This window comes from Vipera ursinii, assembly GCF_947247035.1.
Source record: "Vipera ursinii genome assembly, chromosome: 2".
Lineage (NCBI taxonomy): Eukaryota > Metazoa > Chordata > Lepidosauria > Squamata > Viperidae > Vipera > Vipera ursinii.
The window spans coordinates 261,556,049-261,576,388 of record NC_139513.1 but is presented as its reverse complement, the minus strand read 5'-3'; the positions used below and the strand labels follow the sequence as shown (position 1 = coordinate 261,576,388).

General features: G+C 39.7%; 1 protein-coding gene across 1 annotated transcript in view; it reads right to left on the bottom strand.

Moving 5' to 3' along the window:
• Nucleotides 1-20,340, bottom strand: part of ARHGEF28 (Rho guanine nucleotide exchange factor 28) — a 113,704-nt gene that overhangs the window by 33,794 nt on the left and 59,570 nt on the right. Inside the window, exons 8-14 of the mRNA XM_083355527.1 lie at nucleotides 12,915-13,045; nucleotides 11,077-11,291; nucleotides 10,042-10,252; nucleotides 9,661-9,772; nucleotides 9,002-9,041; nucleotides 8,603-8,726; nucleotides 7,367-7,499 (exon numbers count right to left, since the gene is read on the bottom strand). Of these exons, the coding sequence (XP_083211653.1) occupies nucleotides 7,367-7,499; nucleotides 8,603-8,726; nucleotides 9,002-9,041; nucleotides 9,661-9,772; nucleotides 10,042-10,252; nucleotides 11,077-11,291; nucleotides 12,915-13,045 (966 nt within the window). The remainder of the gene's footprint in view (nucleotides 1-7,366; nucleotides 7,500-8,602; nucleotides 8,727-9,001; nucleotides 9,042-9,660; nucleotides 9,773-10,041; nucleotides 10,253-11,076; nucleotides 11,292-12,914; nucleotides 13,046-20,340) is intronic.

The window sequence follows — 20,340 nt, the reverse complement described above, 5'->3', positions numbered from 1 at the left end:
CCCCCGCACTTCCGTGCTAGTCGTTTCCAACTCTAGGGACTGGTGCTCATCTCCGTTTCAAAGCCGAAGAGCCAGCGTTTGTCCGAGGACATCTCCGTGGTCATGTGGCTAGCATGACTAGACACCAAAGGCGCACGGAGCGCTGTTACCTTCCCACCGTAGTGGTCCTTATTTTTCTACTTGCATTTTTTACGTGCTTTCGAACTGCTAGGTTGGCAGAAGCTGGGATGAGTAACAGGCGCTCCCTCTGTTACGTGGCACTCGGGATTTGACCCACCAAACTGCCGACCATCTGATTGACAAGCTCAGCATCCTAACCCACTGAGCCACCGCGTCCCTACAAGCTTGATAAGGACTATGCAAATGCATTACTCCCAACCAGGGTAGTAAGGGCTTTCCAAAATCCCAAGGAAGACACCATCTATCATACCTCAGGCAAGGGCTATGACAGATATAATTCCTTAATCCCACCAGATGATAGCATTTAATAAAGAGGAAGTGGGATTTATCCACTCTGCCCAAACATACCAAATGGGCAGAAACATTTGGAGAAAGGCGATCCCTCAGATATGCCATGATTTGGAAACAGGTCTTTGACTGTTTACATTCACATCAGCCCCAACCATGTTCAGACTGAGTGATCCACATTTGAGAAGGCAGACAAGCATGAATGAACTTTACTAAATCCTGTTCACATAGCTCCTTTACATATCTCCTCAAGCTGTTTTTCTTTCAATTTCTGAGCTCGTTTCATTTACTGGAAGTAATGAGGAAGAAGAAAAATAAATGCAAGTTTAAGTTTAGGCCAGGAGGAGGGTTGGGGGTAGAACTGATTTTTTGACAGTCTTTCACCAGTGTTCACTTTATAATTTCTAAACAGATCTCTCTGGCTTCATTTTGTGGAATAACTAAAAGAAAATATTTACAAGTCTAAAGTTTATTTAATTAATTTAACTAATACAAAACTGTATAAACCCAGCAACTGTTCTAGGCAGAGGCAACATTAGATATTTAATATGCTAATTTATTAATATGGCTTTATCACGTTGGTCACATCTAATTAAGAGATCACTAAAACATGTGGGGTAATAATCTTATGGGTTTGTGGAAGGAGTTCCAAATTCAGGCTCTAACCGCTCAGAGCTAGAAATGTTTTTCCTAAAGGCATGATGAACCGCTGCTAGTCAATATTTATTATTTATTTATTTATTTATTATTGGGACTTATATGCCGCCCTATCTCCCGAAGGACTCAGGGCGGCTAACAACAATAAGATACAATAGTACAAAAGTTAAGAAAAAATTAAAATTAAGTTAAAAATTAAGACATTATTAAAATCCCTATCAGTCCAGATCAGCCTGATGGAAAAGGTGTGTTTTGAGGCCGCGGAGAAAGGACCGGAGATCCGGGGCTGTCCGAAGTTCAAGGGGGAGTTGGTTCCATAGGGCTGGCGCTCCCACAGAGAAGGCCCTCCCCCTGGGGGTCGCCAGCCGATATTGTCTAGCCAACGGCACCCTGAGGAGGCTCTCTCTGTGTGAGCGCACGGGGCAATGGGAAGTCGTTCCCGGCAGCAGACGGTCCTGCAAGTATCCCGGGCCTAAGCCATGTAGGGCTTTGAAGATAAGTACCAGCACCTTAAATCTTATCCGGTGGACAACCGGTAACCAATGCAGCTCACGCAGGAGGGGTGTAATATGGGAGTATCGGGATGCTCCCATCACTACCCACGCAGCCGCATTCTGCACCAGTTGAAGCCTCCGGGTGGTCTTCAAGGGCAGCCCCATGTAGAGAGCATTGCAATAATCTATACGGGAGGTAACGAGTGCATGAGTGACTGTACGTAAGGCATCTCGGTCCAGATGGGGCACAACTGGCGCACCAGGCGAACCTGGACAAATGCCTCCAATATGATCTTCAAAACTGAGTCGTGAATGCAGGAGGACGCCTAAATTGCGCGCCCTATCAATGGGAGGTAACACCTCTCCTCCCATAACCAAAGATGGAACCTCTTGGACTAAATGAGGTACGTAAAGCCACTCAGTCTTGGCCGGGTTGAGTCGGAGCCTGTTCTTCCCCATCCAAATCCGTACCGCTTCCAGGCAACGGGACATTACATCGAGGGCATCACTGGGTTGCTTCGGGGTGGAGATGAAAAGCTGTGTATCATCAGCATATTGATGATACCTCACCCCGAAACCACGGATGATCTCACCCAGTGGCTTCATATAGATGTTGAACAGAAGGGGCAAGAGTACCAGCCCCTGAGGCACCCCACAACTAAGGGGCCTAGAGGCTGACCTCTGCCCCCCTGCCAACACCGTCTGCGAACGGCCCGAGAGGTAGGAGAACCACCGTAAAACAGTGCCTCCCACTCCCAACCCCTCAAGACGTCGCAGCAAGATACCATGGTCGATGGTATCAAAAGCCGCTGAGAGATCTAATAGGACCAGGACAGAGGAATAACCCCTATCCCGGGCCCGCCAGAAATCATCCACCAGCGCGACCAATGCCGTCTCCGTGCTGTACCCGGGCCTGAAACCCGATTGGTACGGATCCAGATACTCAGTTTCCTCCAGGACCAAAGGGAGCTGCCATGCCACCACACTCTCAACAACCTTCGCAAGAAAGCGAAGGTTGGAGACAGGATGAAAGTTATTTAAAATAGCTGGATCCAAAGCAGGTTTCTTGAGGAGGGGCCTTACCACCACCTCTTTCAAGGCGGCAGGGAAGCACCCCTCACTCAAGGAAGCATATACTGAGGATAGTATAGTCTCCAATGTGTCTATGGATGAATCCTTAAATGTAGTACCTATGATACAAACGCTGTATCTTGAACTAAGCAAAGTATTCTCAAATCAAGAAATAGGATTGAAACTATATTTAGTCATGTTTAAACTAATCCCACAAAAATTTTACTTAAGTTAAGGAAATTGTAAGTTAGTTAAGGCAGGGCTTTTCAACCTTTTCACTTATTGTACCACTTTTAGGATATAATAATAATAATAATAATGTTGGAAGGGACCTTGGAGGTCATCTAGTCCAACCCCCTGCTCAGGCAGGAAACCCTATACCATTTCAAAGTGGCTGGCCAGTCTCTTCTTAAAAACTTCCAGTGTTGGAGCATTCACCACCTCTGGAGGCAGGTTGTTCCACTGGTTAGTTGTTCTAACTGTCAGGAAGTTTCTCCTTAGTTCTAGGTTGTTTCTCTCCTTGACTAGTTTCCATCCGTTGCTTCTTTTTTTTATTGAAAAGTTTTACAATACATTTTAAACATAAATTGACCCCACCTCCCCCGAAAACCCACCCTTCCCGCCCCCTCCCCAACTTCCCCCCACCTCCCCATGGAAACCCTGCCCTACCCTCACCCTCCCCCCCCCAACTTCCCAGAGCTGAATACAGGGTATTGCATCTAACAAACTTAAGCTAGAATATGCTAACTATCTATGAATACACTTTAGGTCCTATCGCACTTTAACTCCCATTAAGCATAATCAAGTAATACATCTTATTAAATTCTAATACTCATTCATATGTTAAATAAAACTTTTTAGTCCCATATTTATTCTGAATATAATCAATCCATCTTCTCCATTCCGAAATGTATCTTTGTTGCGATTGATCTTTCAAATATGCTGAAATTTTTGCCATTTCTGCTAGGTTCGAAACTTTTAGAGTCCACTCTTCTATAGTAGGCAGATCCTCCTTCTTCCAATATTGCGATACCAAAAGTCTTGCTGCCGTTATTAAATTCAACATCAATTTAGTTTCTATAACAGTACAATCTGTAATAATACCCAACAGAAATAACTGCGATTGATCTTTCAAATATGCTGAAATTTTTGCCATTTCTGCCAGGTTCGAAACTTTTAAAGTCCATTCTTCTATATTAGGCAAATCCTTCTTCTTCCAATATTGCGCTACCAAGAGTCTTGCTGCCGTTATTAAATTCAACATCAATTTAGTTTCTATAGCAGTAGAGTCTATAGTAATACCCAGCAAAAATAATTGTGGAGAAAACTTTATCTTTTTCTTAAATATCTTCTGAATGTTCCACCAAATTTTAATCCAAAAAGCTTTAACTTTTTTACAAGTCCACCATATATGATAATACGTTGCATCGTCAGAACCACACCTCCAACATTTAGGTTGATAGTTTGGATACATACATGCTAATTTTTTGGGATCTAAATGCCATCTATAAAACATTTTTAAAAAGTTCTCTCTTAAATTTTGTGCCTGTGTAAATTTAACATTTCTGACCCAGACTTTTTCCCAAGTATCCATCATTATTGGCTCCTGAATATTCTGGGCCCATTTTATCATACAGTCTTTAACAAGTTCCGTTTCTGAATCTATTTCTATCAATGCATTATATATCCTTTTATATGCGTTTGACTTTGATCTCTAATTTGTTTTACCAAATTTTCATCAGTTGTTGTAATACCAATTTTCTGATCTTCTTCCCATCTAGCTTGTATCTGCCCATACTGAAACCAAGTTTGTACTATCTTTTCTTCTTTTAAAATATTGAATGGCTTTAGTTGCCATACATTCCTTTCCAATCTAAGAATTTCTTTATATGTAATCACATCATGTTTGAATCCCAAACTTATATTTTTTATCGCATGTTTAGGTATTGTCCAAATTGGTATTTTATGATTTAACAGGGCATACCTTAATATATGTGTCTTAAAAACATTATCCACCTTTTTATCATACAATAAGTATGCATGCCAACCATATAGTAAATCACATCCCTCAATATTCAATATTCTTTCCTCTGTTAAATTAAACCAGTTGCTAATTGTCGATAAAGCCACAGCATCATAATATAATTTAAGATTGGGCATTTTAAGACCACCTCTTTCACGTATATCTTGCATTATCTTAAGTTTTACTCTCTGTCTTTTCCCTGCCCAGATAAATTTATTAATACCTTTCTGCCATTCCTCCAAATTTGAATCTTTTTTAAGTATAGGTATCATTTGAAACAAAAATAAAAATTTTGGTAAAACGTTCATTTTCACTGCTGCAATTCTTCCCAATAAAGACAATTGTAGTTTTCTCCAACTATCTAACTCTTTTTGTATTTTTTGCCATAACAATTCATTCCCCCCCCCCCCGTTTTCTCTAAATGTTCATTCCGACGCCATCTTCCTAAATGTTCATTCCGACGCTTTTCTTTTAATTTAAGCTTTGGAGAAGAAAAAAGGTAACTCCCCAGAGTTAAAGATCATGTACTTGCAATTTCAAAATTCTCCTGCTCAGCTCTGCCTGCATCCGAGTAATCCAAAGTTCAGTATTGAGTGCAGGGATGGTTGCAGCGTCCTGCTCTGTTTAAAACAGAGGAGTCCCTGAGTCCGGAGTTAAATTCAGGCTCCGAGGGAGCTCTCACCCTTCGGCCCCCAGATTAATCATTCTGGGGATCTAGGGGAGCTCTATCTCTACCTGAATGCTCACCCTCCCCTCTTCTCCCGAGGGGGGGTTCCCAAGCCGCGAGACAGCTGATTGTCGCTGTTTTCACGGTTTGAACGGAATCAACGGGGCTGACGGTCAAAATGACCGCCATCGACAGAGCCTTGCCACCCGGAAGCTCCATCCGTTGCTTCTTGTCCTGCTTTCAGGTGCTTTGGAGAATAGCTTGACTCCCTCTTCTTTGTGGCAGCCCCTGAGATATTGGAACACTGCTATCGTGTCACCCCTCACCCTTCTCTTCATTAAACTACACATATCCAATTCCAGCAACCGTTCCCTATATGTTTTAGCCTCCAGTCCCCCAATCATCTTTGTTGCTCTTCTCTGTACACTTTCTAGAGTCTCGACATCTTTTTTACATCGTGGTGACCAAAACTGGATGCAGTATTCCAGGTGTGGCCTTACCAAGGCATTGTAAAGTGGTATTAGTACTTCACGTGATCTTGATTCTATCCCTCTGTTAATGCAGCCTAGAACTGTGTTGGCTTTTTTGGCAGCTGCAGCACACTGCTCGCTCATTTTTAAGTGATTGTCCACTAGGACTCCCAAGATCTCTCTCACAGTTGCTACTATTGAGCAAGGTACCACCTATACTATACCTGTGCATTTGATTTTTCCTGCCTAAATGTAGAACCTTACTTTTTTCACCATTGAATTTCATTTTGTTAGATAGCGCCCAGTATTCAAGTCTGTCCAGATCCTCCTGTATTTTAAGCCTATCTTCTGGAGTATTGGCTATTCCTGCCAGCTTGGTGTCGTCTGCAAATTTGATGAGTTCCCCATCTATCCCCTCATCCAAATCGTTGATGAAGATGTTGAAGAGCACTGGGCCCAGAACAGAGCCCTGGGGCACCCCACTACACACTTCCTTCCATGTAGATGCAGTTCCATTGAGGACCACATGCTGAGTATGGCCTGTCAGCCAGCTACGAATCCATCTGGTGGTGATGCTGTCTAACCCACATTTGGCAATATCCAAGTACCACCAGTCGCCTAGCAAGGTGTCAAAAACTTGATGACCAAAAACAAAACAAAAAAAGGAAAAAAGTGATGAAGTACAGGTAGTCCTGGACTTACAACAGTTCGCTTAGTGACTGTTTAAAGTTACAATGGCACTGAAAAAAGTGTTCCCCAAGCCACAGCTGAGCAAGACATATGCCTGCCCGGCGGCACTCTTCCTCCTGTCTGAGGTTTTCATTGTTGTGACCATTTCTGTTGAGGATTGGCAGCGGGGGTGGGGGGGGTGTTTGGTTTTTATTTTCCCCCCCTCTGCTGGGTGGTTGCAGCAGGTTTTGGTCACTTCACATGACCCTGGGACACTGTGACCATCATAAAAATCACTTGCCAAGCATCTGAATGTAAATCACAAGACCCTGGAGATGCTGCAACATTTCAGCTGATAGGCACTTCTTCTAGGCTAAGCAGAAGTGCGAGGATCAGTGCTGCTTTCCGGCTGATTGGTGCTTCTTCAGGGCTCAGAAGAAGCACCAGCATCAGCACTGAGCTCCAGCTGGAGCCTGGCACTGATCCTGGCGCTTCCACTGAGCCCTGACAGCCCTGAAGAAGCGCTGATCCTGCAGCTTCCGCTGAGCCCTGACAGCCCTGCAACTCCAGCCATCTCTCGCTCAGGCTTGTGTGGTGCTGCCACCGGTTCAGGTCATTCCCCACCCCCACTACCACTTTTCTAGGATGGTCACGTACCACCTGCCAGGTGCCAATGTACCATAGGTGGTACCCATACCACTGGTTGAAAAGCCCTGAGTTAAGGAACTTAAGTAAGTTGTGGCTTTGGGTCTGTTCTACGCATGACAAAGTTGTACAAAATACAAGCAACTTTCTATCACAGAGATGGAAAAAGCAACTTTTATGAACAGTAAGTATAGTTACTTACAAGAACACTGTAATGATTCTTTACCCAAAAGTGGTTTCTCACATGTGAAACATGGCATTACCCCAGCGTAAGTTCCAGAAACAAAGTGATGTCTGTTGGCTTTCTCTTTTTCTTTGGCATCTTTGTTTTTTGCCTTAATAACCAAAAGGGGAAATACAAATACAAATTTAGTTTTCAGAGTGATACAGCATCAGTATCTCCAGAAACAGTCAACCACACCACTCAAAAGAAGCAACGAATCATCTTTTCATTCCTCTCCATTTTGTAGAACAATATTCCATAGATATCATATTCTTACATGTTTATACAAACCATAGCAAAATAACCTCATTCAAATAACATTTGGTCTGAAGCACCAGACTAAAAACAAGGAGATTCTGCATTGTAGTCCCCACTTTAGGTATGAAAGCCAGTCACACTCTTTCAACCCAACAACACAGAGTTGTTGTGGGGAAAAGAAGACAAGGAAAAAGTATGTTTGCCGCCATGAATTATTTTCAAAAATAATAAAGGCAGAATAAAAAAAATCTAAACAAAATAAAATAAATAATAATCTTTGTTTTTGGAAATTCTGGATATTGTAACAAAAAGGAAGCAAAAATGCATAATCACTAAGAATGCGGTCAGCACTTTCTGAAGGCTACATCATTCAGAGATGTAGGAATCATCTTAAGATAGTTCTGAATATCTTCATATCCACATGATAACACAGGACTATGTATGAGACTTTTTCCAAAAATAAGATTTTGTAAAAATCAGAATGGAACCAAAACAGCAGCAGATTGGAAAAATATTGGCATGAATCAATTTTAAAAAATGTTCCAAAAGTGTCCCAAAATCAGAAGGGGAATTTTTAGCATACTTCAAAAAAAAACTCTGATCTTGCTCCTTCTATAGAATTCTGTCCCTTTCCCCCCTTTTTAATTAATTTACTCAAGCATTTTCAGACAATGTAATGATAAATCCTAAACTAATATAGAGGATATTATCGTTTCACTGTAGGTCAATGGTTCTCCTATGCTTTTTTTTTTAAAAAAAAAAAAACCTCTTGCAACAGGGAAATGTTTTCTATTCAATATGTCCAAAGACATATTTCTCATTTCCAAGTTATAAAATCTCCATTTTAGTGACCATCTTTTTATTGCAAGCACAATTCAACACTCATAATATTTAAGGTTTTTTGCTTTGTTCTGTTTTGTTTTCTTTTTTTGCTATAGTGCATTGATCACAAATTACCTTAGATTTATTTCGTGTACTGGCCATTCTATTCATTAGAAAACTGAATGTTCGGCTAACTTTATATTTCTCAGATTCTGATTTTGTTGGTATTATGTACTTATCCCATTCTTCTTCTTGGATCCTAAAACAATACCAGGAAATATCTTAGCATGTTATAAAGTAAACACATATAATTAATAAAATGTGACTTTATTATAGAAGTCATAAAATACAAGAAAATAAATAATTGCATTCTTATATCTTATTTAACAGTGGAAAACTCCATATAAATGCATTTCTGCATTTTATCCAACCATCACACATTAATTTCAAATAACATATCTGACTGATACACACACACACACACACACACACACACAAACACACAGACACACATACACTTCCTTTAAAAAATACCTTTTTTCTGAGTGTTCATGCAAGCTGAATGCGTGTGATTCTGTAACACAATAATAATGTTTAAAGTAATTATATTTTAGCAACCAGTAATTGTTGACAGCATAAGATTTTCATTTAAAAATTCATTTGTATTCATTCCATTTAAAACTTAATATTGTTTACTAACATCCATGAAGCAATAATAATAATAATAATAATAATAATAATAATAATAATAATAATAATAATAACAACAGCTGAAAGTTTATGGCATAAACCCACTGTTTATGCGTTCCCAGTGGTTACTAATTCCTCAGGTGCCATACGAAAAAACTTGGACAGGCAAATATACATGTTGACAAAATTTCAATATGTCAGTTACAAAAGGCCACACAGCTTGAATATACACTGATACATCATAACATCCTAGAACTGGCACCTGTGATTTCAAATTATAATTATTATTATATTATAATACTAAATTGCAGACAACAGCTTATATCCTGTAATGATATCTTTAATATCAGTGGTCCTTGATTTGAATCTTCCCACTTAGAAAAAAAGATTTCCTCTTATATGAAAAGTACACTTAATACCCTACATAAAAATTAATTTTAGATTGAATAAGCCATGTTAACTTACTCTCAAAGTTCTAAGTATATTAAAATATCAGTGCTCACCATCATTTGAATCACATTGTATAAATTCCTGGGCACACTGTGGTTTGCCTAATAAGACTTTGGGCGAAGTATAAGAATACGAACGAGAACGAATTCCTGAAAGTAGAGATTCCTAAGCATATAAAACAAACAACATATTTTGAAATGTTCCTATCTCTTTTTTAAGTTTTTACAAAAGTTTCAATTGCAAAACTAGATAAATATACACTTCTTTTATAACAATTGTTTCTTATGGAAAATTCCTTTTACTAAAATTTACTAGTAAATTCCAAATGTTAAAAAAATGATACTATGGCATTTTTGGAAAAAATGTAAGTATAGATACATTCTCCCATCAATTGAATAATTGTTATTACTTTTATAGGAAAAAGAATACGATACCTTGGACTGTAAACTGCTGGATAAAGGAAGAGATTCAGCTCTGTTCATACTACCATCCAATAATCTAGTGGTGGACTCTGAAGCACTTAACCGCTCCCTATCACTAGGCAAGATTACAGAAGAGTTGTAGGACACTGAAGAATAGCAGTTATGGGGCCGGTTAGACATTCTTTCATCTCCATTGTCAACATCCAAGTCATCAAGACTGGAACTGGGAGCAAAGGAACACAAACATACACTGGTTTACGAGAGTAGCTTACAGTAGTTATACACAATAAGTAAAGTATATTGTCCTTTCATCCACCCTACCTACTCTTAAAAATTGTTAAAAGACTTGAAAAATCTAAGAAACTAGAGGCATGCATTAGAAAAAGGGCCACATTTCCCCAAATGTCGAAATATAACCTTGTCTGTCAAAGATCGACAATATATCAACAAACACATCGCAAAGCCCACATTTGCCCTGGCAGCATGAATTCAGAAACAGAAAAATAGTGACAAGAGATTTTAAATATGCTTTCTGGGTAGGGGAGAGGGGAAAGGAAGAACATTCTGTAAAAGTCATTCTTGACCACTTTTGCTATGTGTTATGTTTTTAGAGACCAGATAAGCAAAAAGCATGTTAAAACCAACACGGTGCATCAGAACAGATGCAGGAAGTTTTGGAACCCTATCCAACACATTCCTTTTCCTTTCCAAACCCGTGCAACCCATATTTGTTTTATAGGACAAAGAAACATAAGAATAACAAAATCCCTATTTGCCTTGCACTGTTCTTTTGGCATGTTACTAATCTAATAAGTAAATGACCAGAAAAAGCAGTATTAACGTGATAATTATAAAAATGACCCATAAAATTCTCACTCTGTTGTAATTTTAGCAAAACTTTTTTAAAAAAATTAGGTACAATCTTATTAGTTGGTACTTTATTTCCTTTATTAAAAATGTGATTCATTAAGTTTTTACTCTGTTTTTGGCTCAATCATGAAAAGAATTATTGCTTTTATAACAATGCAATCAAAAGCTATCGCATACCTTCGTTTTTTAATGAAGGGATAACGATGATTCCGTAGATTACTAAGAGCATGTGTCTTCTTTAATGGCATGTAAGAATCTGTTGTATCCAAGCTAGGTATCATAAGTGATGATAGATTTCTGTTGCTTGGAATATTTTCCAACACTTCTGGATCTTTATTTGAATCAGAAGCACTGTGGCTGTTATTAATGTACTTGACACCAGCATCTTCCATCTAAAGTATGGAAATAAAATTATTAATGTTAAATACAAAATAATGCAAAATGATGTAAAGCTAAATTCAGCTATTAGAATCATCAAGAGTATCCCAACAAAACAGTTCAGTGGGATCAGGAACACAGTAATAGCGGAGTAAACTTCCAATGCTATTCTCCAAGAATTCATTCAGTATCTATAATGATATTAAGTAAAGGTAAAGGTTCCCCCGCACATGCATGCTAGTCGTTTCCGACTATAGGGGCCGGTGCTCATCTCCGTTTCAAAGCCGAAGAGCCAGCGCTTGTCCGAGGACGTCTCCGTGGTCATGTGGCCGCCATGACTAGACGCCAAAGGCGCACGGAACGCTGTTACCTTCTCACCACAGTGGTCCCTATTTTTCTACTTGCATTTTTACGTGCTTTCGAACTGCTAGGTTGGCAGAAGATAATGATATTACCAGGTATCAAAATGAAATAAAAGTATCTGCAACAAGGAAACATAGTAATTCCTCAGAAAGCAAATACCAGCCAGCATAAATAAGTAAAAACTAAACTTTTTATATTAATATTGTTATATCAAACCTAAAACTTTCAAATAAAATGTATACTGTTTATTTAACGTATGCATTTATTTAGTGTAGTTCCCCACACTAATTGTAAGATCACACTAAACTCCATGGACAAGGATTCTTATTAGTCTATGATAGGGAAGAAGAAATACAGTCTTCTGGAGGATGCTGAACAGCAACTCCAGCCTCATCACTGGCCTTTCCCAATAGAACTACTGAGAACTGTAATCCGGCAACATCTGGAGGGACAAATCTGGCCCAGGAGAGAGAGAGAGAGAGAGAGGTATACGTGCATGAGATGCACATAAAAGAGATAACAACGTAAAACAGATGGGTGCATGAAATAGACAAAAATAAAAGAAGGGATAAATGGTGCAGGAAAGAGATGGGCAGCACATAGGCGATGAAATAGGGACACAGTAGATATTTTTGTACAATTCACTCAGTAGTTAAGGGGAAGGAAGGAAGGAGGCTGAGATTTGCAAACTGAAACCATTGCTTGCAGGTCTTTCATGTTTTTTAACTTTTAAAATATTTTTGTTGAATTTATAACTGATAAAAATTAACACCAATCAGCCCCCAAAAGAAATGTCATGGCTTAGTACAGATTAAGAGCCATTTCAGAAGAATTAAGTGCAAGGTTCTTGGTATCCTGTTTAAACAAAAGTTTTTAATTTTACCCTTCATCTTTTAAAAAAGAGAGCATTTAAATCCAGAAACTTTTTTAAAAAAGTATCAATACTATACAAGTTTGAGGAAAAAAAGAAGAGTCCACAAACTGTTGTAGAATTATGCAAAGCTCCTCTGAAATCAGTGGGACTTCAGCAGTTCATTTCTGGCCAACACATTTTTGTTAGTGTGTGTATGTGTGCAGTGTGTGTATATGTGTGTGTGTGTGTGTGTTTCTTTGTGTGTATTAACACGCTTAGGATATAAGTGATAAACATTTCTCTTTCTGCTTTCCCTTGAAATAAAATAAACAAATACTACTTGTGCAATTCATTACTTGATATAATCACATACTTTCAATAGCATATGTAACTAATCTCAATGTACACCTGTCAATCTTACCTGATCTACTACCATGCGGTTTGCATACACTTCATCACTTCCATTTAGCATAGCAGAAAGTTTGGCTGCTGCAAAGAAGGTGGAAGGATTTGGTCTTCTCCTGTAAGCTTCAAACGGGGAATGTTGCTGAGCTGGAATAAAATAATAGAATTGATTTTTTCCATTGTAATTCAGAAGAAAAATATTATAATTTTGAGATGAAGTTATTCATGTTTTTGTTTCATGAATAGGGCAATTGAGATAAAAAGAGTTATCAGTCCATACAAAAAGCTTTGCCATTTTTTTCTTCCTCCTCTTCCTACTATGTTGTTGTCACATTCAGCCCTCTATAAAAGGGTCATTCTAGTACCCATGGAACATCATGGCCTCCAGATATACTAATGGTCATTGCTGGTTTAGAATTCTAGAAGTTGTAACCCCATCATATTTGAAGATTGGTAAGTTAAATAAAGAAGAAGGAATGAACTGTTCCTAGAATTAGCTGTGGATGGGGTTTATAACGATGGGCAACTTACAGCCCTTCTTGACTATAGTTTGTAGTCATCTAGTGTTGGAGAATGGACAACTACTGTACATTTTAATTGATCAATTGATTAAATGTATTTGCCACCTATCTCATATCGAAAAGACTCTGGGCTATATGTCTTGAAAGAATGAAACCATAGTTTAAAAGTAAACTGGGCCTATCTATTTTGTAGTCCTTAGCTAGCCATTGGCACCAAAATACTGTTCACTTGTCCTATCGTAATTAGATCAACTCTTTCTAGCTTTAACTTTTCCAATAAGAACTAATTCTTATAAAGTAATAGTATGAAAGGTTCCTTATCATTTCAATCACATGACAGAAGGCTGTCACTGTAATTACTGTCATTAATAAATCTATCAATATGGGCATAATTAAGATTAGCATAAGGGCTTAGAGCCGTGTTCCCCACATATTCCCATATCTGGGTCTACTACTTCTGGGATGGAGGGAGGGAGGATTACCGTATTTTTCGGACCATAAGACGCACTTTTTCCCCAAAAAGTGTGAGGGGGAAACGAGGGTGCGTCTTATGGTCTGAAGGTATGGTACCCCAGATTCTGCTCCTCTCCCATCACTCTGCTGGGAGGCTGAGACACCGGATTTTATCCACGGACCAGAGGAGAACACCGCTGATAAGGTGGGAGGCTGGGATTCTGGATCCGACGCCACCAGCCAGCTGGAAGTCCCGGCGGGTAGCCCCGACACCGCCGAACCAGGAGCATCAGCAACCTTCTCTGGGGGCTGCCAGTCAGCTGGGAGCCCGGGGCTTGATGGCCGCTCCTGCTCAAAAGCACCAGCACTCCCAGGTGACTGGCAGCCACGAGGGAAGGTTGCTGATGCTCCCGGCTGTTCAGCAGCAGTGGGGCCGCCCGCCGGGACTTTCAGCTGGCTGGTGGCGTTGGATCCGGACTCCCAGCCTCCCACCTGATTAGCGGTGTTCTCTTCTGGTCCGCAGCTCAAATCCGGAGTCTCAGCAGGCAGGAGCCTGGGATCAGTGTTTCTGAATGGGATTTCTAAGTGCGACTCAGCTGATCCCGGGCTCCTGCCCGGCTCACTTGCTTGAGGAAAAGAGGCTGCTTGCTAAGTGAGCCCAGGATCAGCTGAGTCACGCTGAGAAATCCCACTCAGAAACGCTGATCCCGGGCTGCTGCCCAGCTCATTTAGCAAGCAGCCTCTTTTCCGCAAGCGAGCCAGGCAGGAGCCCAGGCGACACTGGCGCTTGTGGCTTTTCCGCAGCACAGACCCGAGGGCTGCTTCGTTCCCACTCGTCCTCTCACAGGACCCGCGCTGCCTGCACTGGTGAGAAATGCAGCACTTCTTTTTCTGCAGTGGTGGAGCGCAGGCGTTGCTTGGGAAAGACTCCGCGAGACGTGCCTTTGTAGCATGTTTCCCCTTCTTTTATATATTGGAGGTTTGAAAGGCAAGCTGCTCCCAGGGCGTAAAAGTAGAATCCAAATTCTTGTTTTCCTGCTCTAAAAACTGGGTGCGTCTTATGGTCAGGTGCATCTTATGGTCCAAAAAATACAGTACATGATTTTGTATTTTGTTTTAAAGATCAAATGAGATTTTTTAAAACAGGAGGAATCTGACCAGCAGTTTTTTTCAAACTAAAAGAATTCCACAAAAGCTACAAGTTCCAGTTCTAACCTTACTAAGCTTCCTCTGTTCCCTTATTGGGGCAACACAAATGTTTTTGCTGGACTAAAATTGTTTCCAGGGTATGTTTTTGAATCTTGGTTAGTTGTTTGTCCTTGAACCTGGCTATTCTCTGCATGACACATTGCAATTATGCCAAGTTGTGAAGGAGTTTCAATAATGCAACAGTATCTCAGCTGCTTATTATTTTTTAATGTTTATACTATAACATTTCAAAATGGGGATTGAAGACAGCAGGTAGAATCATTTGAGAGAGAAAGAAAAGGAAGTAAAATATTAAGTGGTAAGTATTGAAATCTCAGTCTATCCTCCATTGCCTGCCAACAGATTTGTTTCCTCATAGTTTATTCATTCAGGATATAATCTGTCCAAATAAACAAGCAGCTAACCAAACTGGATAATGAAAACATTGTTTTATTGTAGCAGAAATTAGAGGTTATCAACTAGCCAATAGTACTAAATAAATTAAATCAACTGTGGAACTGGAAGAGCGAAAGATTAACTCTTTCCTCCAATGTTCTTTCCTGAACTATTAAGGGTGTTAATACTCCTAATAGTTCCATGAGGAGAAACACACATAGCTCTACCCTTCTCTCTCACCCCTTTTAGTCCCACTGAAGTAATCCAATCAGGAAATAATCCAGTCCAGGAACTGGCACAACCAATGCATAGAATGGCTCTGTGTAAAGTGCCCCACCTAGCCTTGGCTGCCACCTGCTGTTTGGGAATTGCTACCCTGTGAAGAATCAGAACTGACACGACTCTGGATCTGTGTTGGGGTGGCGGGAAAGCCATTTTTTCTTGCTAACATTGAGCCAGAGCTCATTCTTGCTATCCAGACCAGCACAGACTCTAGACACAGGGTCAGCAATTAAGCAGCACCCCCTGCTCAGCCTGGAGTAGAACTGTATAGCGAGTTATAATCAGCATACTGATACCACAACCCAATGAATTACCTCCCCCAGTAGTTTCATCTAATATTGCACTGTCTGAAATATAAAGAAAATAATTTCAGTAGAATGTTAGCAGAAATGTCCTGATGGTTACAGCTGTAAACAATAGAGCAATCTAATGGAATAAGCAGCAATTGATAAAGGAGATTGGATTAGATGACCTGTAAGGTTTCTTCCATCTGATACACTGTATATGATGACTAATATTATAAAAAGATGACTAAAACCACCATATCACATGGAGTATAGAAATAACAACATTAATGGTTCTCTTAGAAGAGCGATGATGCAGTTAATAAGCTAGCAGGAACTAAAAACTGTAGTAAATTGAGATTTCAACTAACACTGAAAGTCTGGAAATGAAGGGCCTGCATTTTTCTTTACTTCATTGTAATGATTAATTTAAAAAGCTATTAACATGCCATAGTGACAGACATCTCTCCCTCATAAGACCAAAAACTTGCCTTATACATATTTATTGGCCCAAAGTCAGGTTTAGAAATTTAGATACCACCACACCAGCTAAGGATTTCTTCAGTGCTTCACCAGATTACAGACAAGTCCATAGGGTGAATTATCTAGAGCAGGGGTTCCCAACAGGGGTGCAAGACAATATTCCAGGGGGTGCAAAAACTTGGGTTTTCAAAATTATAATGTATATGCATAATTCATTGCCATTATTTCAAACTTTTCTAAGGGGCACGAGAATATATCAGAAGCATTCTAGAGGTGCAGGGTAGGGAAAAGTTTCGGAACCACTGATCTAGAGGCTATATTAAAGGTAAAGGTAAAGGTTCCCCCGCACATGCGTGCTAGTCGTTTCCGACTCTAGGGGCCGGTGCTCATCTCCGTTTCAAAGCCGAAGAGCCAGCGCTTGTCTGAGGACGTCTCTGTGGTCATGTGGCCGGCATGACTAGACGCCAAAGGCACACGGAACGCTGTTACCTTCCCACGGTAGTGGTCCCTATTTTTCTACTTGCATTTTTACGTGCTTTCGAACTGCTAGGTTGGCAGAAGCTGGGACGAGTAACAGGCGCTCACTCTGTTATGCAGCACTCGGGATTTGACCCGCCAAACTGCTGACCATCTAATCGACAAGCTCAGCATCCTAACCCACTGAGCCACCACATTCCTGAGGCTATATTATTTGTCTTAATAGAAATTAAAAATTGGTAATCTGCTTGTATTTGAAGAAATGCTATGTAATGACTTCACTGTCTGCCCACATTAAAATAATTTCACTATTTCTCTGCTTCCCTAAATTTGCCACATTTCTATACGAAGAGTCTATGACAGGGTTCTATAAAGTCTGAACTGCTTTATTTCCAGCTCAGCTGCAGCATAGCTGTAGGTAGTGAACCTGATCTGTGGGAAGAGAGCTGCAGCTCCATTTTGTCATTACTGGAGTGTAATGGAATGTGCAAATGACCTTGGAAGATTGGGGGGAGAGAGAGGATTTGCGAAGGTGCTTAGGGATCAGATAATAGGGGGAGGAACCTACAACTAATAAGAGGAAGAAACTTAGAGAGGGTCTTCCCTAACGTACAAGAAATGATGGGAGATTTGTACTTTCAGATGTCCAATATTCTGTTACTGTAGCTTTACAATAAAAGTAGAATAAGTTCATCTTGTTGTGTTTCCTTCTGATCTACTTGGAAGACTGCCAGGGAAATTCCTGCCTCTTCCCACATTAGCCTTTTAAGGTAGTCCAGATAAGGAGCATAATCTTGACTACTACCTCTATATTTATTCTACATTAACAAAATGTTGCAAGATCAAAAATATTTCTCCCATTCTCTCTTTTTACTCTCAGAAAACTAGGGAGAATCCTTCCCTCTCTGTGGGCTGACAAATTTTCTCCACACCAGTTGTTCCATCCAAGGGTCTTTCTCATGACCCCCAAGGTTATTCTCATATACTATTACACCCCATCCCCACCAACTATAGGAAAAACACTAACTTGAAGCTTTCAATCTCTTCCTCATTATCCCCAATCAGATCGGTCAATAGTGAATTTTATACATAGTTTTGTTACCGTATTTTCTGGCGTATAAGATGACTTTTTAAACCATGAAAATCTTCTCAAAAGTCAGGGGTCATCTTATACGCCGGATGATGAAACTTTAGGGACAGGGCTGGCTGGAAAACCTGGTGTGGATCTCCCATTTGGTCTGCGCAGGGAAAGCGGGACCAATTGGAGAAGAAGCTGCAGTCTGTGATTTTTTTACAGGCTGGGGTCTGGGCGTCTTTCCTTCTAAAGTTGAAGAGCAGCTGCAGTCTATCCCAACTTGAAAGGCAGGTGGGGAATGCAGCAGTCAGAGCAGCTGCTTAGCTCTAAGGACACATTTGACTCAGGAACTGGGCGGGCTGGCTGGAAAACGTGGAGTGGATCTCCCATTTGGTCTGCACAGGGAAAGCTTTAGAGTGAATTAGGAAAAGTTTAATCCACTTGCACTGTTTTATGTTTACATGTTTGATGACAAACAGCCTTATGTTTATAAGTGACAGTTTTCCTACTATGTACCTGCATGTCATAAGCATTTGAATTAAAATTACCATATTAAAATCAAATCTGACGTTTTTTAATTTTTATTTGGTGTGCGTTGGAAGAGGGGTATACAGCGAGTATAGCCCAAAACCTATAATTTAACAGGAAATGTAGGGGGTCGTCTTATACGCCTAGTCATCTTATACGCCGGAAAATACGGTAGTTTTCAAACAAGCCAAAGTATAAAACATCAAGCTTCTTCTCTTTCTCTTTTTTTTTTTTTGCATTCTTGTTCTGTGGCTATAAGAAGTAAAAATGATCCCATATAATGACTGTTAATACAAGTTAATATCTTTCTCTTTTTTTGCATTCTTGTTCTGTGGCTATAAGAAGTAAAAATGATGACATATAATGACTGTTAATACAAGTTAATATCTTTTATAAATGTCTGCATTATCCTACAGTTGAGATCTAATCAAAATATTCTTTGAAGGAAAGTTGATAGGCTGTGATTCTTAACTGCAAAAAAGATTTGGCCAAAATACCAATACTAATACCAATACTAATATTGGCTTACTGGGTGACCAACCATAATAATAATGTCTGCCTATGCAAGGTCTTTGGGAGGGACTTGATAGGTAGATAAAAATGCCAAATCCAGTCTAAACATGTGACAGACTCTGTGATGAACCACAATAATAGCATTTGATAGATTATACCTGCCCTGCAAAAATTGAGGCAGAGGTTTACTTCAAGTCAAACAAACTGTTGAAGAAGAAAAGCAGGAATTGGCTGATTACATAAACGACAGACAGGAACAAGCATTGATGCAAATTAAAAATTAGAGCTTATTGAATGTGCAGGAAACAAAACATGAATATGAAAATGTAATTTTAAAAAAACCTAGAATGCTGGCAAAGAAAAACATTACATGGTCAATTTCTACAAAAGATCAAGGGTAGTCAATAAAGTTTAAAAAATTGAAGATATGGTTGTCCTGGTGGTTATCGGCACACTAATAATACATACCAAAAAATCTTGGATAGCACTTAGACACTGCTTGGATTGGCATATATACTACACAGATTCATTACAATATCCTATGTTCTTTTGAAAAACTCAATGCATATGAAGGCAAACACCAGCTAGAGACCTGGCAGCTGTGATTTAACATTTTTGTGCAAATAATAATAATATTGAACTGTTATGTTTTTACCAGTCCCAGACTGTGAATCAAATTGAAGTACGCTGCCTGATTATAAACAACTTGGGCAGTTTACAAATTGTTTAAAACATTAAAAAAAAGAAAAACACCAAGAGGCAAAAAGAAGGATGACAGAAACTGTTGGAAGGAAAGCAGCCCACCTTGTTTAAAATAAGTTTTGGTCACCCTTGCCAAAGGCCTGAAAAACAGCCAGGTCTTGAAAACATCAGCAGGGTGTGAACCATCCAAAGCATTTTTTTTAAAGTATACGTTTTGTTATGCTTTTCATAAGTCCTTAATAATTGAAAATTATTTGAAAATTCCAATGGATTTAGCAATCAAATATCTATTAGTTGCAAAGTTGTGTCCGTCCCATCGCGATCCCATGGACAACGTTCCTCCAGGCCTTCCTGTCCTCTACCATCTTCTGGAGTCCATTTAAGCTCACGCCTACTGCTTCAGTGACTCCATCCAGCCACCTCATTCTCTGTCGTCCCCTTCTTCTATAGCATACTCTTAGACTTTGTTACAACAAAGTGTTATAAAAGAATAGCTCATCAGTTTTCTATTTTCATCCATACTTTAGACTACTGTAATAG